General features: G+C 46.0%; 5 protein-coding genes across 5 annotated transcripts; 3 read left to right on the top strand and 2 right to left on the bottom strand.

Moving 5' to 3' along the window:
• Window positions 1–759: 759 nt before the first annotated feature.
• Window positions 760–1,116, bottom strand: LOC137345939 (histone H2B 7-like). Its single transcript, XM_068009185.1, has one exon. It carries the CDS (start codon window positions 1,114–1,116, stop codon window positions 760–762), a length of 357 nt encoding a protein of 118 aa, XP_067865286.1.
• A 2,098-nt stretch (window positions 1,117–3,214) lies between these two features.
• On the bottom strand, window positions 3,215–3,526 carry LOC137345940 (histone H4-like). The gene has a single exon (XM_068009186.1). It carries the CDS (start codon window positions 3,524–3,526, stop codon window positions 3,215–3,217), a length of 312 nt encoding a protein of 103 aa, XP_067865287.1.
• Window positions 3,527–3,561: 35 nt separating this feature from the next.
• Window positions 3,562–10,397, top strand: LOC137345689 (histone H1-like). Its single transcript, XM_068008954.1, has 3 exons — window positions 3,562–3,690; window positions 4,003–4,054; window positions 9,643–10,397. The coding sequence occupies exons 1-3, from the start codon at window positions 3,562–3,564 to the stop codon at window positions 10,392–10,394; spliced, it is 933 nt and encodes a 310-aa protein (XP_067865055.1). The 3' UTR covers window positions 10,395–10,397.
• Window positions 10,398–11,650: 1,253 nt separating this feature from the next.
• LOC137346140 (histone H2B, gonadal-like) lies at window positions 11,651–13,222 on the top strand. Its single transcript, XM_068009465.1, has one exon. The coding sequence runs from the start codon at window positions 11,651–11,653 to the stop codon at window positions 12,098–12,100; it is 450 nt and encodes a 149-aa protein (XP_067865566.1). The 3' UTR covers window positions 12,101–13,222.
• A 274-nt stretch (window positions 13,223–13,496) lies between these two features.
• Window positions 13,497–14,156, top strand: LOC137345691 (histone H1.11R-like). Its single transcript, XM_068008955.1, has one exon. It carries the CDS (start codon window positions 13,497–13,499, stop codon window positions 14,028–14,030), a length of 534 nt encoding a protein of 177 aa, XP_067865056.1. The 3' UTR covers window positions 14,031–14,156.
• Window positions 14,157–24,370: the final 10,214 nt, after the last annotated feature.

The following is a 24,370-nucleotide window of genomic DNA, read 5'->3' on the forward strand; positions in this document are numbered from 1 at the left end:
AGATCTAATCCATCAATCGTTAAGCTCCCCTCCCCCAAATTTTGACTGGCTAAAGGTGTGGATTTTTACAGAAATAGCCCATTCTGCCCAATCGGTCAATGCCAGTGTTTATGCTCCGCACAAGCCTCCGCCTATTCCATTTACTTCATCTCAGCCCATCAACATATCCTATTCCGGTTCCCCTCGTGTACTTATCTAACGTCACCTTGAAGCCTCAAAGTTTGCCCAAAGTTACTTATTGCCGACTAAAACAAAAGCAAAATACTGCAGATGCTGAAAATCTGAAATAAAAACAGAAAGTGCTGGAAATACTCAGCAGGTCTGGCAGCATCTGTGGAGAGAGAAGCAGGGTTAACGTTTCAGGTCAGTGACCCTGCTCAGTTTTGCCTTAACCCCTCCAAGGGAGTTGGGAGGACAGCAGAAGCGGATATGTGATGCCCGATGCCCCCCCCCCCAATTGAGCCAAATCAACGAGTACAGACGGGCATATAATTTAGTTTATCTGACAGAATAAGTCATTGCAAATTAACTGATAACATCAAACCGGCTATTCGGCCATGGGGGGAGGGGGAGGGTGATGGCGGGATTGCTACATCTCGGCTCTGGAAGTCAAAAGCCCATCTGAAGAGTCCCACCAGCTCAATGTGCAAGTGCCCTCGGAGAAGCTTGTGGCTAGCCCGCCTTGGATGTCGGTGGGTGGCTCTGAAAAGAGCCTTTTTTTGAGTTGAACGTCTCGGCGCGGTTCAGCGACCGCGAGTCCTATTTGCAGCTGGTGTACTTGGTGACCGCCTTTGTGCCCTCGGAGATGGCGTGCTTGGCCAGCTCCCCCGGCAGCAGGAGGCGGACGGCGGTCTGGATCTCCCTGGAGCAGAGGGTCTGCTTTTTGCCATAGTGGACTAGGCGGGAGGCCTCGCAGACGATGCAGTCCAAGATGTCGCTGACGAACGAGTTGAGGACGCTCATGGCCACGGCAGAGATGCTGCTGCCGGGGTGGACCTGCTTCAGCACCCTGTGGATGTAGATGCTGAAACTCTCCTTCCGTACCCGCCTGCGCTTCCTCTCGCCTTTGGCCCGCTTCTGGGGCACCACTTTCTTTGGCCCCTTCTTGGGGGCCATGCCCTCGGACCCTGGCGCAGCTCTTGGCGGTGGGACCAGCAACTCGACCCCGAAGGCAGAAAAACCCCTGGGCGCGTTATTTAACAGCTAGGGGTACGCAAATGAGGAATCGGAAACTGTCACTTTCCTATTGGTGGACCTGTGAAGAGTCCATCGTGATTTGCGAACAAGGGATGTGAATTGACCAATCAGGAACCGCTAACTATATGGTTGCCGCTTCCAGTCGTTAGCCTGCCCTGACTGTCGAAGCGGATCTCCCGCTGGATTTCAGGGAGGGCGCACACTCGAGAGAAAAAAAGCATTCAATACGTTCAGTATCGGTAGGGTGACCCCGGGGGAGGGCTGGGAATCCCGTAAGGCACTTGGCCAGGAGAGCGATTGGAAGTTGTCCTGAATCTATAGGGCATGCGAGCTGTGTGCCCCACCACAGGGAGTCAGAGAGGGGTAAATGTCTGGGCACAAAACATTGCTTTCGTGCAGCGCGGCTAAAGGTGCAAGGAAGCCCGCCCAATTTTCCAGTCAATTAAGGTACACGTCGCGCATGACTTATCTGCTACAGATCATTCAGCTGGATGTTAGGCACCCTGAAAGCTGCCACCGCTCATTTCTGCTATAAAACCCTTCTTAAAACCTACCTCTTACTATCCGAATATCTCCTTAGGTGGCTCGGCGTCAAATTGGGTCTGATTACATTCCTGTGAAGTTCTTTGGGACGTCCAAGGCGCTATATAAATGCAACTTCTTGTTGGAATACCAAGACTAGCCAGATGGATTTTGGAAACCTGGGATTATCGCTTGCTCCACGCTATCGGGACATCATCCACGATTCAAGCCTGCAATCGAATATATAGAGGTCTCCTCTACATTGGAGAGACCAAACGCAGATTGAGTGACTGCTTTGCGGAACACCTCTGCTCAGTCGGAAAACATGACCCCGAGCTTGCTATTTCAACACAGACTCCTGCTGTCGTGCCAACATATCTGTCCGTGGCTTGCTGCAGTATTCCAGTGAACATCAACACAAGCTCGAGGAGCAGCATCTGATCTTTCAATTCGGCACGCTACAGCCTGCCGGACCGAACACTGAGTTCAATAATTTCAGAGCATGACTGGCCTTTTTTACATTATTCTTTTTTATTATTTTATTTGTAAACAACGCCTGTTTTTCGTGTAGACAGAGCTGCTCATTATTCTGCCATTAACACTCTCTCTGAACTAATGCTTTGTCTTTCACAAGCATTAACACACGCTTTGCCTTTGTCCCTGGACAGCTTTGTTATTTAATCTCTCCTGCCCTCTGCCCCATCACACACCCACCCTATTGTTCTCTACCCCAAACCCCCTTCGCTTGCTTAAGACCTAATTCTTTTCTAACCTTTGCCAGTGCTGCTGAAAGGTCACAGACCTGAAACGTTAACTCTGCTTGTCTCTCCACAGATGCTGCCTGACCCGCTCAGTATTTCCAGCACTTTCTGTTTCTATCGCAGCAGATTCTTAATGCCCAACCATTTCAATTAAACATTCAAAGCTCACCTCAGCACAAGCATTCCTGAATGCATGTTTCCAACGAACTGAGGCACGGAATCATGCACACCTTTACACTCTCCCCACTCGAACCAGCAAACGTGCCAACGCCATCCATTTCCTGCTAGATATCCACCCCGGTTGAGTGTTTTCTGTGCACAAAATCAAAGTGATTCCAATAATAGATGCATTGGAAGCAAGACTTGAGTTGTCTCCAACTACCCAATGTACCATTTCCTTGGGCCTTGAGTGCTAACTTGAATAGGTGACAATCTCCCTTCTGCTGGGTCACACTATTGCTCTATAACTATCATCTATTGTTGTGACTGCTTGAAACTACCCTCTAGCTCAATAACTGGATAAGGATTAATTGTTCCGACTAGTGAAATGTTCAATGTCAAGTCGAGTCTTGATGATCTGTAATTTCGCAGTCATTATTACCGGTTTTTATACGTGCAAACCCTCTTATCCAGCCCTCTTGCTGATTGAATGAGTGGCTCTTAAAAGAGCCTTTTTTGTTGTTGTTTAAACTATCCTAATTCTTGTTCATTTCCCCACCCCCCCGCCCCGCCCCTTAACCACCGAATCCGTACAGTGTCCGTCCCTGGCGTTTCAGAGCATACACCACATCCAGGGCAGTGACTGTCCTGCGTTTGGCGTGTTCCGTGTAGGTGACCGAGTCCCTGATGATGTTCTCCAGAAAAACTTTCAGCACACCCCGGGTCTCCTCGTAGATGAGGCCGGAGATCCGTTTGACGCCGCCCCGGCGAGCAAGGCGGCGGATGGCAGGCTTGGTGATACCCTGGATATTATCTCGGAGAACTTTCCTATGACGCTTGGCTCCCCCTTTCCCCAGTCCTTTGCCCCCTTTCCCTCTGCCAGTCATAACTACAACAAAGCACCAATCAATAACAATTAACAATGGAATTGTATGCCAGTGATGGGAGCTGCACAGTCTTTTTATGCGATGCTTGCGGACCTGGTTGGGAAGCTATAAATGGGTGGAGTCAGGATGAAAATGACACATCCTCGCTTATTTTCAAGCAGCCGGTATTGAACCGCATCCAGGGAGGGAATTACACAAAGACAAAAACAAAATGCTGAAATCTGAAATAGAAACAGCAAATGCTGCAACATGCTCAGCAGTGTCAGGCAGCATCTGCGCAGGGAGAAATTGAGTTGATCTAGTCGATTTAGTCGATTTGTTATGGACACAGTTTTGCCTCCTTGAGCTGTGCTCTATTGAAGCCCCTCCAGTTTTGTTATGTTTCAGAGTCTGTTTCGGTCCTTCCAGCAAGCAATTTCATTGTGCCACTGCTTTTTTCTTCTTCCGTGTTTGCCTTTTTTTGGGGATTTGTTCAGGGGGAGGGTGAGCAGCCAGAGATCATGGGACACATCGGTACCGACGCCATAGGTAGAAAAAGGGATGCGGCCCTGCAACAAGAATTTAGGGAGCTAGGTAGCCGATTAAAAAGCAGGACCTCTAAGGTTGTAATCTCTGGATTATTCCCGGTGCCACGTGCTAGTGAGTATTAGAATAGGAGGATAGAGCAGATAAATTCATGGCTGAGCAGATGGTGCAAGAGAGAGGGCTTTAGTTTCCTGAATCACTGGGTCTGATTCTGCCAAAGGTGGGACCTGTACAAGTTGGACGGGTTGCACCTGAACCGGAATGGCATGAGCATCCTTGCTGGGAGATTTCCTCGTTCCCTGGGGGGGTTAAACTAATTTGGCAGGGGTATGGGATACAGAGTGGAGGTACAGTAGTGAGAACAGAAAGTGAGTCTGCCTGGAAGGCAGAGCGAATATAGACCTGGTAAGGCACAAGGGAAAAATGCAAGGTTGGATTGCATCTATTTCAACACAAGGAGTCTAACTAGTAAGAATTGAGGTCGTTGTTTAGCACATGGGATTATGATATTATTGCTATCACAGAGACATGGTTGAGGGAGGGACAGGACTGGCAGCTCAATATTCCAGGATATAGAATCTTCAGGCGCGACAGGTGAGGGGATAAAAGAGGAGGTGGCATTGCACTGTTGATCAAGGAGTCAATTACTGCAGTGAGGAGGGATGACATCTTAGAAGGTTCCTCAAATGAGGCTATTTGGGTTGAACCTGAAAACAAAAAGGGGGCAATCACTTGACTGGCAGTGTACTACAGACCTCCAAACAGTCAGGAAGACATAGAGGAACAGATATGTAGGCAAATCTCTGATAGGTGTAAAAATAATAGGGTAATAACAGTAGGGTATTTCAACGTCCCCAATATTAACTGGATAGTCTTAGCGCAAAAGGCTTAAAAGGGGTGGAATTCTTAAAATGCATACAGGAGAGCTTTTTGAGCCAGTATGTAGGAAGTCCTACAAGAGAAGGGGCAGTACTGGATCTAATCCTAGGGAATGAAGCCAGTCAAGTGGTAGAAGTGTCAGTGGGGGAGCATTTCGGGGATAGTAACCATAACTCTGTAAGATTTAGGTAGTTATAGAAAAGGACAAAGATCGAGCGGAAATAAAGGTACTGAATTAGGGGAAGGCTGATTTCAATATGATAAAACAGAATCTGGCCAAAATGGACTGGGAGCAGCTACTTGTAGAAAAGTCTACAGCGCATCAGTGGGAGTCATTCAGAGAGGAAATTGTGAGAGTTCAGAGCCAACATGTACCCGTTAAGAAGAAGAGTAGGACCAACAAGTCCAGGGAACCCTGGATGTCAAGGGATATAGAGGACTGGATCAGGAAAAAAAAGGAGGCTTATGGCAGATTCAGAGTGCTGCAAACAGCGGAGGCACTAAAGGAGAATATAAAGTGTAGGGTGACACTTTAAAAAGTAATTAGGAGAGTGAAGAGGGGACATGAAAAAACACTGGCGGGCAAGATAAAGGAAAATCCCAAGGCGTTTTATAAGTATATTAAGAGTTAGAGGATAACCAGGGAAAGAGTAGAGCCCATTAGGGACCAACATGGCAACCTTTGTGTGGAGCCAGAGGACATAGGTGAGGTTTTAAATTATTGCTTTTCATCTGCATTCATGATGGAGAAGGACGATGTAGGTGTAGAGATCAGGGAGGGGATTGTGATATACTTGAACATATTAACATTGAAAGGGAGGAAATATTCGCTGTTGTAGCGGGCTTAAAAGTAGATAAATCCTCCAGCCCAGATGAGATGTATCCCAGGCTGTTATGTGAGGCAATGGAGGAGATAGCAGGGGCTTTGACACAAATTTTCAAATCCTCTCTAGCCACAGGAGAGGTACCAGAGGACTGGAAGACAGCAAATGTGGTACCATTATTCAAGAAGGGTAGTAGGGATAAACCAGGCAATTACAGGCCGGTGAGTCTAACATCAGTGGTAGGAAAAATATTGGAAAAAATTCTGAGGGACGGGATTAATCTCCACTTGGAGGGGCAGGGATTAATCAGGGATAGTCAGCATGGCTTTGTCAGGGGGAGATGGTGTCTAACTAACTTGATTGAATTTTTTGAGGAGGTAACTAGATGTGTCGATGAGGGTAAAGCAGTAGATGTAGTATACATGGATTTCAGTAAGGCTTTTGATAAGGTCCCGCATGGGAGATTGGGTAAGAAGGTAAGAGCCCATGGGATCCAGGGCAATTTGGCAAATTGGATCCAAAATTGGCTTAGTGGCAGGAGGCAGAGGGTGATGGTCGAGGGCTGTTTTTGTGATTGGAAGCCTGTGACCAGTGGCGTACCACAGGGATCGGTGCTGGGACCTTTGCTGTTTGTAGTGTACATTAATGATTTAGACGTGAATATAGGAGGTATAATCAGTAAGTTCGCAGATGACATGAAAATTGGTGGTGTTGTAAATCGTGAGGAGAAAATCCTTAGATTACATGGAGATATAGATGGGCTGGTAAGATGGGCGGAGCTGTGGCAAATGGAATTTAATCCTGAAAAGTGTGAGGTAATGCATTTTGGGAGGACTAACAAGGCAAGGGAATACACAGTGGATGGTAGGACACTAGGAAGTACAGAAAGTCAGAAGGACCTTGGTGTACTTGTCCATAGATCACTGAAGGCAGCAGCACAGGTAGATAAGGTGGTTAGGAAGGCATATGGGATACTTGCCTTTATTAGCCGAGGCATAGAATATAAGAGCAGGGAGGTTATGATGGAACTGTATAACACTCTAGTTAGGCCACAGCTGGAGTACTGTGTACAGTTCTGGGCACCACACTATAGGAAGGATGTGATTGCACTGGAGAGGGTGCAGAGGAGATTCATCAGGATGTTGCCTGGGCTGGAGCATTTCAGCTATGAAGAGAGACTTAAAAGGCTAGGGTTGTTTTCCTTAGAGCAGAGAAGGCTGAGAGGGGACATGATTGAGGTGTACAAAATTATGAGGGGCATTGTTGGGTTAGATAGGAAGAAACTTTTTCTCTTAGCGGAGGGGTCAAGAACCAGGGGACATAGACTTAGGGTAAGGGGCAGGAGGTTTAGGGGGGATTTGAGGAAGCATTTTATCACCCAGAGGGTGGTTGGAATCTGGAACGCACTGCCTGAAGAGGCGGTGGAGGTAGGAACCCTCACAACATTTAAGAAGTATTTAGATGAGCACTTGAAATGCCATAGCATACAAGGCTACGGGCCAAGTGCAGGAATAGGGGATTAAAATAGTTGGCTGGCACAAACACGATGGGCCGAAGGGCCTGTTTCTGTGCTGTATAACTCTATGACTCTATGGGGTGTGGCTGTTGCTGGATGGGCCAGCATTTGTTGCCCATCCCTAATTGCCCTCGAGAAGGGGGTGGTGAGCAGCTTTCTTGAAACGCTGCAGTCCATGTGGTGTAGGTACACCCACAGTGCTATTAGGGAGGGATTTTGAACCAGGAACAGTGAAGGAAAAGTGATATAGTTCCAAGTCAGGATGGGGAGATGCTTTCAGTTCACCTGGCTTTTCACAAGATACAGGGATGGTGGAATGAAGGGTAGGTTGGGGGTTGAGTTGCTGGAGGGAGAATGCCTTCAGTTAGATGCAGCCTGGATGAATGCAGCCTCGACACCTCTTTCATAGACCCAGTTAAATGTTGTAATTGCGGACTAAGAAAAAAAGCTTTAATATAACGGCTGGCAACTGGCTACTCTCTGTTTCTCCTCCTAACCCTCATATTTGAGCAACTGCCAGCAATAAATGATATTCCAATTGTGATCTGAGCTAAAACCTCTGCTTTTGAAAGTAGTTCCAGGGATTTCAGAATGCAAGAGCCACTGTATGTGTATTAGGGCCACTGTATGTGCATTGTTCACCAGTAACTTTACCATCCAAAAAATTAATCAGAAGAGCAAATAACAAAATAAAGATTCACTTGTCAATATACAGACAAAACTATTAAGAATCATCCCCAAAAGAAATGTTACTCCATGTTTCTATATTTCCACTTGCATATGATTACATGACAAAATGAAAGGCACAATTCAGCATAGCAGTGCCTCATCAGACCCCTTTCCTATCCTGAGTGGCGTGAAACAGGGCTGTGTTCTCACACCTACACAGTTTGGGATCTTCTTCTCTCTGCTGCCCTCAACATGCGTTCAAGTCTTTAGAAGAAGGAATTTTCTTCCACACAAGATCAGGTGACAGGTTGTTCAACCTTGCCCGTCTAAGAGCGAAGACCAAAGTACGGAAAGTCCTCATCAGGGAACTCCTCTTTGCTGACGTTGCTGCATTAACATCTCACACTGAAGAGTGTCTGCAGAGACTCATCGACAGGATTGCGGCTGCCTGCAACGAATTTGGCCTAACCATCAGCCTCAAGAAAATGAACATCATGGGACAGGACATCAGAAATGCTCCATCCATCAATATCGGCGACCACGCTCTGGAAATGGTTCAAGAGTTCACCTACCTAGGCTCAGTTATCACCAGTAACCTGTCTCTCGATGCAGAAATCAACAAGCGCATGGGAAATGCTTCCACTGCCATGTCCAGACTGGCCAAGAGAGTGTGAGAAAATGGCGCACTGACACGGAACACAAAAGTCCGAGTGTATCCAGACTGTGTCCTCTGTACCTTGCTCTACGGCAGCGAGGCTTGGACAACGTATGTCAGCCAAGAGCGACGCCTCAATTCATTCCATCTTCGCTGCCTCCGGAGAATCCTTGGCATCAGGTGGCAGGACCGTATCTCCAACACAGAAGTCCTTGAGGCGGCCAACATCCCCAGCATTACACCCTACTGAGTCAGCAGCGTTTGAGATGGCTTGGCCATGTGAGCCACATGGAAGATGGCAGGATCCCCAAGGACACATTGTACAGCGAGCTCGTCACTGGTATCAGACCCACCAGCCGTCCATGTCTCCGCTTTAAAGACGCCTGCAAACGCGACATGAAGTCCTGTGACATTGATCACAAGTCATGGGAGTCAGTTGCCAGTGATCGCCAGAGCTGGTGGGCAGCCATAAAGGCGGGGCTGAAGAGTGGCGAGTCGAAGAGACTTAGCTGTTGGCAGGAAAAAGACAGAAGCGCAAGGGGAGAGCCAACTGTGTAACAGCTCCGACAACCAACTTTATCTGCAGCACCTATCGAAGAGTCTGTTAGTCTAGAATTGGCCTTTATAGCCACTCCAGGCGTTGCTTCACAAACCACTGACCACTTCCAGGCGCTTACCCATTGTCTCTCGAGCCAAGGAGGCCAAAGAAGACACCTTCAAAAATACTTGGAAACGTCTTGAAAGGCGATATAAAATTGCAAGACTTTTCGAAAAAATATTGGCCTACTTCAGTTCAAGAAGGTGAGTGTCAATTGGATTGAAAGTTTAGTTTGCATTAGTGCGTATCATGGATGCAAGCGTCCAGGGAGTGAGGGGTGATGGTGGGATTTAAGATTTGAAATATGCAAGCAAACGGGACGTTTACATTATTCTATATATTTTGCAGTCACAGCGAGGAAGCTGCAAAGCGCCCCTTCCCTGGGAGCACGCGCCGGCTCTGCCCGTGGGAGGACTCGCCTCTAAAACGTCCGCCTTGAGCTTTGAAAAGGCGCCGCCGCCGCCGCCCGCTCGGCAGCTTCGGTCCCCGCGGCGAGGAGGGCGGAGCAGCCGCTGGGGAAGAGAAGGCAAGGCGCCGCCGGCAGCAACCAAATGGCTTCGGGTGATCTGGCCGAAGGCCCCACCCGAGGCAGGAAGCCGAGGAAGCGGAGGGTCCCGCCCAAGCTGCGGCAGGTGGGCGCGCCCACCATGGCCGGGCACATCCTGGAAGCGGTGTCGTCTTCCCGGGAGCGTCGCGGCCTGTCGCTGGCCGGCGTCAAGAAGGCGCTGTCGGCCGCCGGCTACGACGTGCCGCGGATCAACTCGCGGGTGAACCAGGCGGTCCGGAACCTGGTGAACGAAGGCTCGCTGCTGCAAACGGCGGGCACCGGGGCCTCGGGCTCCTTCAAGATCAACCGGCAGCGCCAGGACATTCAGAGCCGCCCGGCCCTCACTGCCACCGCCCCCCGGGGCGGGCAGCAGAGGGCGGCCGCCAGCGGCGGCACCGCTAAGAGGGAGAAGAAGAGGATCCCCGCCGAGAAGAACAAGCCGGTCAGGCGGAAGAAGAACGGCACCGCCGGCGGCCGGCGAAAGGCCGCGAAGGGAACCGGCGGCAGGACCGGTCCCCGGAGGGGGGTCGGGCGGCCCAGGAAAGCAGCCAGGGAGCCGGCGCCAGACGCCGGTCCGCCCGGTGGGCAGGAGGCCGAGCAACAGCCGGGAGGGGAAAGCAGTTCCGAGGGCACCGTCCAAGGCGGGAAACCCTGAGGGCGGAATCCGAGTGTGAAATATATCAAAGTGAACAAAAAAGGCTCTTTTCAGAGCCACCACCACCTTCAAAAAGAGAAATCAATATAAATAAACTTTAGTGCTGTTGCAAAAGGGGACAAATATTATTATTGGCTGAAATGCTACTTTAGAGTCACCGCACCCTTAAAATGATGCACTAAATGTCAGCTTCAGAATAATTGTTGCTTCAGTTCCAACTTTATTGATTGACATTTTGAAGATTAACTCGAGAATTTTGACAGCAAAGCATCTTCACCCTTGAGCATTTTGGACCTTTGGAACAGGCTGCCGGCATCGAGAAACGGTCTGCATGTTGAAATTAGTCAGAGAATGAAATAATGGCAAAAATAGTCCGCAGTTATTGAAGTTGTCTGCAGCTATGAGTTGGAATTTCGTCGGAGTTCATGCTCCCCATAAATGCATCCTGCCCCCTTCTTTTACCTCACTCTCACTTTTACTGCGGCGAGTAACTCATCTCGTCAAAGCCTGTCCACCATCTACAAGGCACGAGTCAGGAGTGTGATGGAATACCCTCCATAGTCTGGATGGGTGCAGTTCCAACAACACTCAAGAAGCTCGACACCATCCAGGAGAAAGCAGCCCATATGATCGGTACCCCCTCCACCACCTTCAACTTTCACTCTCTCCAGTGTGTATCACCCACAAGATGCACTGCAGCAACTCGTCAAGATTTCGATGGGCATTAGGGATGGGCAATAAATACTGACCGTCAGTGATACCCAGATCTTGAGAACTTTATTTCAAAGGCCAAAGTAGCTGCGGTTCAATATTTGTGTGGTATGTAATGACGGCTTTTAGTAAATAGCTATTACTACAATGGCATTTCTGAGAGCGAGGATAGAAAATGACCTGGATTTTACTCTTCGGCAATCTCCTTCGCCGTTTCTGGGACCAGTCTAACTTGATTATGTAGGGGAGCTCCGGGATCTTTGTGGCTCGAATGAATTCACTTTGCATTAGCTTACGGCCTGAAGGCATGTCACATGAGGGAATGAGATTTAATAATTAAACGAAATATAACTTTGCTGCGGGATTTTGATCCCGTGGCAGCGGCTCCTGACAACTAAAAAATTAAGTGGTATCTTACCGTGATTTGTGCAGACTGAACATGGGGTACATTAAGGATTAGTCAATTGGAATTGATGATTTGGTATCCTTCATTAGCATAAAACTGAGTACATCAGGGCGGAGCTGGGGGTGTCATTTTTTTTTTAATGAACTCGTCAACGTTCAAGGGGAATTTGAAGAGTTTTGCAATGCCGACCGCTGCTGTTTCCACCAGTGCCACGACCGCCGGCGCCAAAGGCGCCGTTTCCAAGAAAGGGTCCAAGAAAACGGCGATGAAAATGTCCAGGAAGGGCGACAAGAAGCACCGGAGGAGCCGGAAGGAGAGCTACAGCATCTACATCTACAAGGTGCTGAAGCAGGTCCACCCCGACACGGGCATCTCCTCCAAGGCCATGAGTGTCATCAACTCCTTCGTCAACGACATCTTCGAGCGCATATCCTGCGAGGCTTCCCGCCTGGTCCATTACACCAGGCGCCAGACCATCTCCTCCAGGGAGATCCAGAGCGCCGTCCGCCTCCTGCTGCCGGGGGAACTGGCCAAGCACGCCGTCTCCGAGGGCACAAAGGCGGTCACCAAATACACCAGCTCCAAGTAGAGCCCCAGAAAGAAACTTGCAATTACTTGACAGTAGAAAACCGTCCAACGGCTCTTTTAAGAGCCACTTAACAAGGTCTGAACGTGGGGCTATTAATCGTGTCTAACTTAGCAAAATACGACAATGTCAGATTCCTGAGTTAACTCAATAGTTAAGCATGAATCCACCATCTACCTGCAGCCGATAACTAGCTGGGGACTTTTGCCCATAGATGTAGATGATCCACTGTATCGCTTCTTGCAAGACAGTTTTTCGTTTCCTGGGTTTAATACTCTGCTGAGAGTGCTCTCCCTGTAGTCTAATGTAAGGTGGGTCCCAGTTTCAAATTAAATCATCAATGAGAGCCTCTTATCTCCGTTTGCAGTCGCTGATTTCAGCCAAATTAATCTTTCAAGGTCTAACCAAACTGCACCCGGTGTGCTCTCGTCATGAAATATGTTTCATATCACGCTTATTACTTCGACTCAAGATTGCATGAAGACATTAGGAAATGCACAGGGGAATGGGACAAGTGACGCCCAATGAAGAACTCTCACTCCAACATGTCTTGAGAACAAGGATTTCAGTTGAAGAATTCACTCTGATATTGAAATCCAGGTATTCAGGGAAGATCTTTGTTGCCGGACCGCCAATATTGTAGGTGGGGGAAAAGTGGGGGGAAATATGAATCTAAGAATATTATCAAGCGACGCCGAGTTTAGATCCTAAAGATATTGTACGAGGAAGAGACGAACATGATGGGGAGGTAAGAGGTTATTGAGCGTGATTTGGAGCAAAGGATGAGAAGGCGAAATTTTCCAAATTGGAAATCTGTACAACTTGCATTTACAAATAGCATTTGAAGTCAAAACACGTCCCAAGATATCCCACAGTGGAAGAGATGGAGAAACGCTCAAATTTTTGAGGAAAATTAAGAAGTTTAATGAAAAGTTGAGATTTCAGCAGGATTTTAAAGGGGGGAGAGAGAGAGAGCCCCTCTGGAAATATAGAATCGCTCTAAGGTGACATATACTTTGGTAAGAAGGCGGCTTAATTTTCTGGTGTGTTTTGTTTTCAGGTGTTTTAAGCTGAGCTGGAGGAGACCTTTGTGTGAATTTGTTATAAGAACCAGACTTGAACAACTGTCCTGAATTAAAATGTCTGGAAAGGCTTCAGCTTGGTCCACGGTTTGTTAAAAAGGGATCTCCCGGTGTAAATGTGTTTGGTTTTTTGGGAAGATTTTAAGGGTTTGAGATGTCCCCCCAGGTCCTGGTCTTGGGGGCTGGGGGAGACCCTGGAGTTGTCTTTGACACTGCAGCGTCCGGCTCACCCGGTTAAATAGCGGCGGCTGCTGGAAACTCTTCATTTCCCGACAGAGAGAGAGAGAGAGAGAGGGAAAAGCTCCCGAAGCCCAGCCATGAGCGACATCCTGCCGGCCAGGAAGAGGAAGGGCTCCAAGGCCCCGCAGCTGGCCAGGAGGAGAGGTACCACCGTGTGCGAGCGGATCCTGGAGGCGGTGGCGGCCAGCAAGCTGCGCCGCGGCCTCTCGCTGGCGGCTCTCAAGAAGATGCTGGCGTTCAGCGGCTTCGACGTGGCCGGGAACAAGTGGCGGCTCAAGCAGGCGCTCCGGAGCCTGGTGAATAAAGGCACGCTGGTGCAGAGCACGGGCAGCGGCGCCTCGGGCTCCTTCAAGCTCAGAAAGGGGCAGAAGGACGAGGCCGACCGGGTGGAGAAGAAGCCGAGGAGGGAGCACATCACCGCCTCCAGCAGGAAAAGGGCCGGGAAAGCGGCGGGCAAGAGACCCGCCGTCGCCAAGAAGCCCAAGAGGAGAATCGCGCCCAGGAGGATGAAGAAATCCGGCGCCGCCCGCAGCAGGAAGGGGGCGAGGGGGAGCCAGAAACCGAGAAGCCCCAAGGGGAGGAAGGCGGCCAGGATCCCCGGGAAAGGCTAACGCCAGCGGGTAAAACCCAGGAAATTAGCCAAAGGCCCGGAGGAGGGCTGTAAAGCGGCTCGGGAGGAGATCTCCGTCTCGGAGAAAGAAAGCCAAGCTTGCTCGAAGCTGCAGCTCAGCACCTGAGTGGGAAACAAATCCTCATCAACCTCTTAAACATTAGAAAAAGGCTCTTTTCAGAGCCACAAGGGATTCACAAAGAGCCAGATCGGTGTTTGTAAACAGGGTTGGAAAATTGCAATTGACTCCATAGCGCGTAACCAGAATTTTCCTAATTAAAAATAGGAACGGATTACAATATTGGAAATTATCAGAAATTCCAGAGTTTTTTTATTACTCCTGAGGTATGCTTTCCAGAAATCGCTTAGACGAATCAATATTGGTTTTATTTTTCGTTATTTAGCAGAGCTGTACAGGTTGTGCAAAAATGAAACCACGAGTTCTCAAACTGCCCGCCACTTTCAGCCGTCCTCCGACAGGTCCGCAACTTTGCGTCGGCTTGTTAATTTAGTATATTTATTTTAAATCTCATTCATTAGACTATCTTTTTTAAAGATTATAAATTGTCGAAATTAAATCCAGTCCTGCAGCTTATGATTGTTACTGCAAAGATTGTGAAATGATACATTTATGAAGCCATGCTGTTCTGGTGATGCCTAGCTTCTGTTCCATATGTAGCACCGAATCACAGAATTGTTGCAGTGCAGAAGGAGGCCATTCGGCCCATCGTATCCGCACGGGCTCTCCGAAAGAGCAATTCACCTAATGCCATTCTCTCGCCTTCACCTTGTAACCCTGAACATTCTTCCTTTTCGGGTAACAGTCTAAATGCCTTTTGAAAGCCTTGATTTGAACCTACGTTTAAATGCTGTTAGCTATATTGAGGAAGGCGAATCGTTTTCATCACTTGAATGTGCAAGAAACAACAACAATAATTAGCTATTTCCGTCTCCAGTTTGTGCTTTCAATGCATTTTAATAGCTTATTCTAAGATTATCTTTGTCAAGACCAATTTGCATTTTTATGGGAAAAGGGGGTAGAATCGCAGAATACAAAACCCAAAACGTAGACAAAAATTCCTTCAAAACTCTGCAGTCCAGTAGCATTGGAATTCAGTCATCATAAACCAAGCGACCCACTGATAAACTAAAGACATTTTAGAATTTTGTAGTTAAAAAAAACCTGGGAAATCCCAGGGAATAGAATTTGGTCGCCAACAATTATTTTGTGATGGTTAGGAAATGACAAATAGGAATGAGTAGCCTGCATCCGGCCAACAGATCTGCAAATACTGAAGCAGTCTGTGTCCATATGCAGCAAGACCTGGACAACATTCAGGCTTGAGCTGATAAGTGGAAAGTTACATTTGCACCACAAATGTGCCAGGCAATGACCATCTCCAACAAGAGAGAATTCAACCATCTCCCCTTGATATTCAACGGCATCACCATTGCTGAATCCCCCACTATCAACATCCTTGGGCTTACGATTGACCAGAAACTGAATTGGACCAACCATATAAATACTGTGGCTACAAGAGCAGATCAAGCTGGGAATTCTATAGTGAGTTACTCACCTCCTGACTCCCCAAAACCTGTCCACAAGGCCCAAGTCAGGTGTGCGTTTGAATACTCTCCTATTGTCTGAATGAATGCACTACAACAACACTAGAGAAACTTGACACCAGCCAGGACAAAGCAGCTTGCTTGATTGGCACCTCATCCACCACCCTCAACATCCAATCCCTCCACCACCGATGCACAGTGGGTACCATATACAAGATGCACTGCACCAAGGCTCCTTAGACAGCACCTTTCAAACCCGCAACATCTACCACCTAGAACAAGGGCAGCAGATGCATGGGAACACCACCACCAGCAAGTGCCCTCCAAGTCACACAACTCACTCCCTAACAGCACTGTGGGTGTACCTACTCCAAATGGACTGCAGCGGTCCAAGAAGGCGGCTCCTCCTCAAGGGCAATAAATGCTGGCCTAGCCAGCGATGCCCACATCCCATGAAAGAAATTTAAAAATTGAGCATAATTCTTGAAAATGAAAGTCGCAGACTGTCCTTTTATTTTCAGAAGTACAGCCAGCGACCATGGCTGAAATTAATTAAGAATCAGGCTACTTCTTGGGGTGAAGGTTATGACATGGCCTAAGCTACACTGAAATGAAGATGATGTTTATTTCAATGAGAGGTTAACTCTCCACAAGAGCTGCCAAACCTGCTGAGTATTTCCAGTATTTTCTGTTTTTATTTCAGATTCCCAGAATTCCCAGTATTTTACTATGTGTTGTAGCTTACTTCCATTTGGAAATTCCTGTGCCTGGGATATACACTCTAGGAAATGCACAGATCTAACATAAGTGATCACAGTTCAAAGTTGCGGTCAGCAACCCTCTGACTATCATCATTTACTGGACATTGCCCGCTCAGACATCCAACCTCCTGAGTATTCACAAGCCCCAGGTGGTTACAACTTGTCCCCTGCAGCAATCTGAACTGATATAGTGCCTTCCAGATCCTTGGGGCATCCCAAAGCCCCTAAAAGCCATGAATTCTTCATCAATGACTGGAAGTCAGGCAATCTGCTTTTGCTTGTGTTGACTGAGTTGAGAAATGTTGGTCACCGAGGAACAGGAGGAGGCTATTCATCCCCTTGGCACCTGTTCCGCCATTCAATTAGATCATGGGTGATCTGTATCTCAAAACCATTTATCTGTCCATATTCCTTGATACTATTACAAAAGTGGTTGGTGCACTGTGAGAAAACTTTTCATCTTCAATTAGTGCCATCGAACTTGCAATATTCCTCCGAACTTAAGATTGCATCAGAAAGGCATGTGCATCATCCAGCATTATAATGAGATGTTGTGCTGCAGTCAGCAGTGGGGCATCAGCCGACAATATTGCGGCTGAAAAGCGAAAAGTGCTGAGAATCAAAGGAACAGTTGCATAAAGGTTCGCAAGACAGAAAAAGACCAACAGCTCTATACTGGTGTTCCTGATCCACAGGATCCTCCTCCCATCTTAACTTCAACTCACACTATCAGCATATCCTCTTCCGCCCTCCTTCATGCACGTCTAGTTTCACCATAAATGCATTTAACTCAATTTCATTACAATCCTCAAACTACTCTTTGTGGTAGCAAGTGCCACAATCTCTAAGTAAACAAGTTTCTCCTGAATTCCTTACATGTTAGTGACCATTTTATACTCATAGCCCCTAGTTTTGGACAAGTGAAAACACTATCTCTATATCTACCCTTCACAATTTGAAAGACTTCTCGCAGATCACCTCTCAGCCTTCTCTTTTCAAGAGAAAGTAGCCACATCCCGTTCAGTCTTTCCCGGTAGCTATAATCTCTATAAATTGTTTTTTTTCCCACCTTCTCCAGTACTTGTTTGGGGGTATATTTCATGCAGATGTGGATCTGTCCAAATCCTGGAACTCCACCACAGGGACTGCAGCAATTCAGGAAGGCAGCTCACCACCACCTTCTCAAGGGCAGCTAGGCATAGACAATAAATGCTGGCCTAGCCAGAGATGCTTGCATCCAATGAATGAATTATAAGAAAACAACACCAGACGATACATTTTTTTCCACTGAGAACTGTACAATAGGAGTCAGTGGTACTAAACAAGAGGTGGTGAGGCTCCAAAAACCAATGGAAAGATGTGTGTCAGGAACTTGCAGGATTTGAGTTTGGGAGTTAGGCACTATTTTTGTGCATTTTTTAATTCTTTCATGGGATGTGGGCATCACTGGCAAGACCAACATTTGTTGCGCATCCTTAATTGCCCTTGACAACTGAATGGCTTGCTAGACCATTTCAGTGTGCAGTTAAGAGTCAACTGGAATCACTGGACAAATCATCCAGAAACCCAGACTAATGCTCTGGGGACATGGGGTCGAATCCGACCACAGCAGACGGTGAACTTTGAATGCAATTTTTAAAAATCTGAAATTATAAAAGAAGCTTGCCTAATGGTGACCATGAAATCATTGTAAGTTGCTGTAAAAACCCACCTGGTTCACTAATGTCCATCAGGGAGCGAAACCTGCCATCCTTACATGGCCTGGCCTACATGTGACTCCAGACTCACACCGATGTGGTTGACTCTTAAATGCCCTCTGAAATGGCCAAGCAAGCCACTCCGTTCAAGAGCAATTAGGGATGGGCAACAGATGCCGGCCTTGCCAGCGACGCCCACATCCCACGAACGGATAAGAGATCAGACCAGGGTGGCAGATTTCCTTCCCTAATGGACATTAGTGAACCAGATGGGGGTTTTTTTAACGACAATCGGTGGTAACTTCATGGCAGCATTACTGGTTTTGAGATTTTCGTTAATCAATTGCATTTTAAATGCTGAATATTAGACTGGGTGGCTGTATTACTGTAAATCTGAGTTCTTTTTGCCTTCAGTCTGGTTCAGTAAATATACCGAGTCGGATGTGGAGGTAAAATCAATTACTTTATTTGCGCATTTAGCTGGCTGACTTACTCTAATACAACGCACCGCAGCCTCACAGCTCCAGGGACCCGGGTTCGATTCCGGGTACTGCCTGTGTGGAGTTTGCAAGTTCTCCCTGTGTCTGCGTGGGTTTTCTCCGGGTGCTCCGGTTTCCTCCCACAAGCCAAAAGACTTGCAGGTTGATAGGTAAATTGGCCATTATAAATTGTCACTAGTATAGGTAGGTGGTAGGGAAATATAGAGACAGGTGGGGATGTTTGGTAGGAATATGGGATTAGTGTAGGGTTAGTATAAATGGGTGGTTGATGGTCGGCACAGACTCGGTGGGCCGAAGGGCCTGTTTCAGTGCTGCATCTCTAATCTAAAAAAAAAACGACACTGACTCCACCCAGAGTCTGTCTGGTCCACCAGAGTAAGTGTTGTTCGTGATACAGATACTACTGTTTATACATTAAGATTCATGCTACACCCCCTTGTTTAACCAATCAGTGCAGTACAATTTAAATTTCAACCAGGTGATAACGTGGAGTACATTTGTTACTGAGGTTAACAATACCCTCTATTCTCAATGCATACTTGTTACTAACATAATATTGTTTTGCATCAGCAAGATAAAAGAAAACAGACAAGCAAGATAATTAGCAAAAGCAGAGGAGTGAGAAACAACATTCTGGTTTCGCTTCCCACAATTGTCATGAGTCCTGTGATCCTGTTATCTTTATCAAGTTGCAGCCTGCAGTAACACCAAGCAGTAGTCGTATCATATACGAGGGGCCCTATATTCCTTATCATCACTCACACAGGGATGGACAGCATGTTTCACAGGAGTCCATTTGTTTCAAACCACAGGGAGTCACACAATCAGGCCATAAAAGAACCGATGTCCTTGCAATTACCAGTGTCGGCTAGTCTTTACAATCTCACACTCACTGCCTTTACTTTTAACTATTTCATTGTGGTTTCTGCCACTTAAAATCAAAGCTTAGCAAAGCTACTATTCCTAACTTGGCTATATTTCCCATTAAGCATAGGGCCATGCCTTTCTGCTCACTTCCACATTCCCCCCTTTTATCATTCTATGATAACCTTCTCTCTACTGATCAACTTATATATGATTATATGCATATATATTCACTAGGATGATGTGGATTTATTTATTCAAATAATACTTAAACACTACTATAGAATAAAAATGTTCAGCAACTGCTGAATCAGAAGGGTAGGCTGAGCCATCCTCTAACAAGGGGGCGTGTATTAGCCTGGTCGGTATGTTTTTCATTCTAGCCTTTCCCTAGGATTGTCATGTCTGGGTGATAAGAAGAGTGCTGTTGAAGTACAATGTCTCTCTCTCTCTCTCTCGCTCTACCAGCTGCAAGGCCAAGTTGCCTCTGCAGCCCTGAAGTTATGAAGTCATTTCTGATAAGCTGTCCCTCCCTGCAGCACTGAAGCTAGCTTGTTAGCAATATATGATTGATTAATTGTTTCATCTTAAATGTTCCCATGTAATTCTGTTCTTAAAAATTCTAAAATCTAAATTCTGTTCTCACAGTCCCCCCTTTTGATTCTTCAAAACATTTTTAAAAGTCAATCCCTTGATCCCATCTAGGTGCCTTTAATGGTCTCTATTTGTTTAGAAACAGCCTTCAATACCCGGAGGGGTTGCACTCAATATGTTGCCTGCTGGTGCCACAAGAGGGGCCTGCGGAAACTCTGTAAAGGCATAAGTTTTGCAGGGGCTTCAGCTACTTTCTTACAACATAAAAGGTGGTACACTTGTACAATTACAATTTCATTTGCAAAGCAAAAGCATAAGCAGTGTAATATTGAAGAAAGCACAATTTAAACATCACTATTACATAATCAATCAATTGTGCGAACATAATACAGTCGCAATTTCATTCTTAGAGTATACTGATCATTCACTAATTCATTTTAACAATATATGAATAGGTTATACAATTACCCTTTTATGGCAGAACTAATTGTCCCTCCTTAGACAGAGCAAGTTCGAACACTAATTGCTTTTTGGGTAGCTGTCCAACCTGTGTTCATACATCCTCTTACATCGCCTAATTAATTTCTAAAGTTGCCAAATTAAGTAGGCCAGATATAACACCATGATACCCAAAACCACTATCAGGACATGGGAGATAATTCTAAACCAGGGGTGTATCTGCACGTCTGACCCCCAGTTCCATATTCCTCCTGCCAGGTAGAATCATTTATCTCGTCAATCTCATCTTGTTGCATCTTTGACTGTTGTTCCAAATTGTATTACACTACAGCAATGACTTCTAGCTGCTGTCTCTCTTTACCCAAGCGTGTGGGCAATGGCTGAATAGTCAAATCCTCCTTAATACTTTCTGTCACAGTTATTGTTTCTGTCTTTTGCTTATGTATCTGTACCAACGCCATCTTCCCTACTCGGGTTGGTATTTGTGGGTTGAACCAAAATGTACTGTTGCTCACCGGCCAAGTCTGTTTATGTCCATACTGGTACTCCTTCGCTGTGGTGGTTAAGCAATATCTCCCCTTTCCCATATAGACCACATGGGCTAGCCCTGACAATGCTTTCCTAGTCTCCATGGTGTAATTTACAGTGGCATTAAATCCACATTTTGATTCTGCCATTTTATCCATAGGATGAGGACATATGACCACCTGGTTTTCCAGACTACACTCAGACAATGGACAATGTTGCTCCAATTACCTCTTTTCCATTTTCCATAACATAGGGTAATATATCATTGTATTTTATGTAATCTTTTCCCCTTATCACCCCTATATTTTCTACTTTGTTCTATAAAGCTGATCCTGGCCTCTAAATCTAGTGGCACCCATGGCATTGGCAGCCTGCTACATTACAATCTTACTTAATACACTATACATATTTCTTGCCTGTTCCGTACAATATTCCGGCATTTGAGATATTGACCAGGACAGGCACAATCTCATGTTTAACATTATCATACAACGCTTCCCCTGGGCTCAATGTACCCACACACATCCATGTTCCTTTCAACTTTCCTTATCATCTGTTGCCCAATGGGGGGGGCACAAATAATTCCAAAGACACAGCTCTCAGTTACCCCGTCCCCTTTCTGTCTGGTCACGCAGTTAGCACGGTCATCTGAGGAACACCGTACACACTTCCCATCCAACATGTTGTGCAATGCCCCATAGTTCATATAGTCCATATTAATACTCCTTTCATTAATCTGTTGTGCATCCATTACCGGGTCTTTGTTCTTCCTCTCCGGATATTAGCATCAGGCCCCACAGCCACTGCAGTCCGGTTCTTCCCCATTCGCCACTAGTGGTTATATCTGTAATTTAAACACACTGCCCTGGTGGTCACCAGGTGTTAGTACTTGTCCATGTTGTGAGTATCCCCCGATGAGGGATACATGTCTACCTGTGGGGACCGAACATGTCCTGGGGAATCCAGGAGTTAATTTATATTCTTATCATCTCTACTCTTTTGAAATTATCTATATGGTCCTGTTGTGCTCGGGTTTCGTTCCCCACAATCCTTGCCCAGTTAGTAACCCATCTAATAATAATCCAAATGCCTATCAATACTACCATTATTCCCTTGATTATATTTTTTCAGTTGGGACCATGTATTTCTATCGGCCCTTCCCTTTACCATTACTTTGTCTCCCACAACAGGCACCTTTGTCTGTTCCTCTATCATGTTTCTATAGAACTTCCTGCCTCACCTTGTGCAGTTGTCTGCACAGCTCCTTCACAAATCTTTAACCCTTTCTCTTGCGGGTCCTATTTCCTCACTACCTGCTACGTCATACCTTGGCAGTCTCATCACCCTTCCTGTCACCGTATTCATCAAGTCCTTTCCTACTTTAGCTACACCACTCTGTCCTTTTTGTTCCTTTTTCAAAATATCCTTTACTAGCTGACTAAGTGTTCTCACATTCTGGTCCACATTTTCCAAATCTATAGTATTGACAATTGAAGTTCCCTTATTAAGGACTGTGGCTGCGTCATTCACTAAACTATGTTTATGTCTCTTTCCCTTTATTATTCCCTCATTACCAAATTCCTGTCTCAGCAATTGTTACAGTAACCTTGTACAACTCTCGGTTCTTCTCAGGGCACCAGCCAGGTAGCTGGATATCTGAGGTATTCAATATTACCGGTACCAACTCAAGTTTTATGTTATCATATACAATTTTATTAGTTTTTATTATCGCAAGTCCATTTTCTGGTCCTGTAGTCAAGGCCGGGCAAGGGAGACCAGATACTTGTGGCTGTTGGGTCGTAACCTTACTTGTTAGTAATTAAAATGTGGGGGTAATCGTGGTGATTGGAGCTTGTTGTCCGTTTAATAAATTTTGAATGCTGGTTTGATTGTTGGCTCTTTCCCTTGTGCACCCCCCCAATGATTTTGACACAAAAGGTCCCTTGAGGGCCTTTGCTGTCAAAAGCTGACACACCTGGTAGATTAAATTGCCTACTAAAATAAAAGCAAAATACTGCAGATGCTGAAAATTGTCTCATTGATAAAGATGCTGTGATATTTGATGTCTGCAATTAAGGTCACATGGCCTGTCGTCACCTGCTTAAAAACAACCCACAAAGAATCCACTGTGGCTCTGCCCCTGAGCCCAATGGGTTAATTTGTCCAATTCTATCTGTCAATTTAGAAATTTAAAATTGAACAATGTCCAATATGTATAAATTTTACTTTCAGCAATGCAAAATTGTGTGGTGGGTTAAATGGAAAAACAGTAGCTGCAGCGGGGGTTTTTTTTTCCAAGGGACGGAGCAAAATCATCTCAGCTGCGTCACTTTACAAAACCTTTTTCTTCTCTGATCGGAAGAAAAACCACACTCCATTTTAATCTATTTTTTTCAATCCTTTTGGTATCCTTTGGGTTGCTCGCCTTTGAAGTTGAAAATGCCACAAATTCTTCCGTTGCTTTCCAAATAACAAATCACATCTGCACACTTACACTGGTATTCCACTGTCATGCCACATATTCTGAACTCTCAGGTGATGTTATCAAAAGATCAAATATCAGCGGTGAAGAAAAGGGGGGGGGTGCTGGTGGTGATCTGAGATCTTTGCTTACCTCCCCCTGCAGGGTCCTGATGTCTCAGGTTATGGCCTGACTTTCAAATGTAGCTCTCTTAAAAACTCATATCTCCAAGAGAAAACTATCAATTGCTAATCTTATCTACACTTTCCTGACTTTCACTGGAAAATTCGAGGCTTCTTGGAAATTAGCTGTTTATTTCACTATTTGTTTATCCCCAGAATTCCTTTATTAGCGCTTGCATCAGCCAGATCTGATTGCCAATTCCCATTAATTATAATTCTTTAACAAAAACAAGAAATGCTGGAATCGCTCAGCAGGTCTGGCAGCATCTGTGGAAAGAGAAGCAGAGTTAACGTTTCGGGTCAGTGACCCTTCTTCGGAACTGACAAATATTAGAAAAGTCACAGATTATAAACAAGTGAGGTGGGGGTTGGGCAAGAGATAACAAAGGAGAAGGTGCAGATTGGACTAGGCCACATAGCTGACCAAAAGGTCACGGAGCAAAGGCAAACAATATGTTAATGGTGTGTTGAAAGACAAAGCATTAGTACAGATTAGGTGTGAATATACTGAATATTGAACAGCAGCAAGTGCAAACCTGAAGAAAAACAACCTGAAAAAAACAGTGGGTAAGCAAACTGAACAAACTAAGATGAAATGAAATAAATGCAAAAAAAGATTGTAAAAAATGTAAAAAGGAATGTAAAAAAAAAAGGAAGAAAAAATAACTAAAAATGACTAAAAATGAAAGTAAAGTGGGGGGCTGTCATGCTCTGAAATTATTGAACTCA

This window comes from Heterodontus francisci, chromosome 29 (assembly GCF_036365525.1).
Source record: "Heterodontus francisci isolate sHetFra1 chromosome 29, sHetFra1.hap1, whole genome shotgun sequence".
NCBI classification, from domain to species: domain Eukaryota; kingdom Metazoa; phylum Chordata; class Chondrichthyes; order Heterodontiformes; family Heterodontidae; genus Heterodontus; species Heterodontus francisci.

Bases quoted from the DNA above. Each gene is read 5' to 3' on its own strand.
- LOC137345939 (XM_068009185.1), bottom strand. From the start codon at position 1,116: ATGGCCCCCAAGAAGGGGCCAAAGAAAGTGGTGCCCCAGAAGCGGGCC.
- LOC137345940 (XM_068009186.1), bottom strand. From the start codon at position 3,526: ATGACTGGCAGAGGGAAAGGGGGCAAAGGACTGGGGAAAGGGGGAGCC.
- LOC137345689 (XM_068008954.1), top strand. From the start codon at position 3,562: ATGGAATTGTATGCCAGTGATGGGAGCTGCACAGTCTTTTTATGCGAT. The intron at 3,691-4,002 runs GTATTGAACCGC...GGATTTGTTCAG, and splicing joins CGCTTATTTTCAAGCAGCCG to GGGGAGGGTGAGCAGCCAGA. The intron at 4,055-9,642 runs GTAGAAAAAGGG...AGCTTTGAAAAG, and splicing joins CATCGGTACCGACGCCATAG to GCGCCGCCGCCGCCGCCCGC.
- LOC137346140 (XM_068009465.1), top strand. From the start codon at position 11,651: ATGAACTCGTCAACGTTCAAGGGGAATTTGAAGAGTTTTGCAATGCCG.
- LOC137345691 (XM_068008955.1), top strand. From the start codon at position 13,497: ATGAGCGACATCCTGCCGGCCAGGAAGAGGAAGGGCTCCAAGGCCCCG.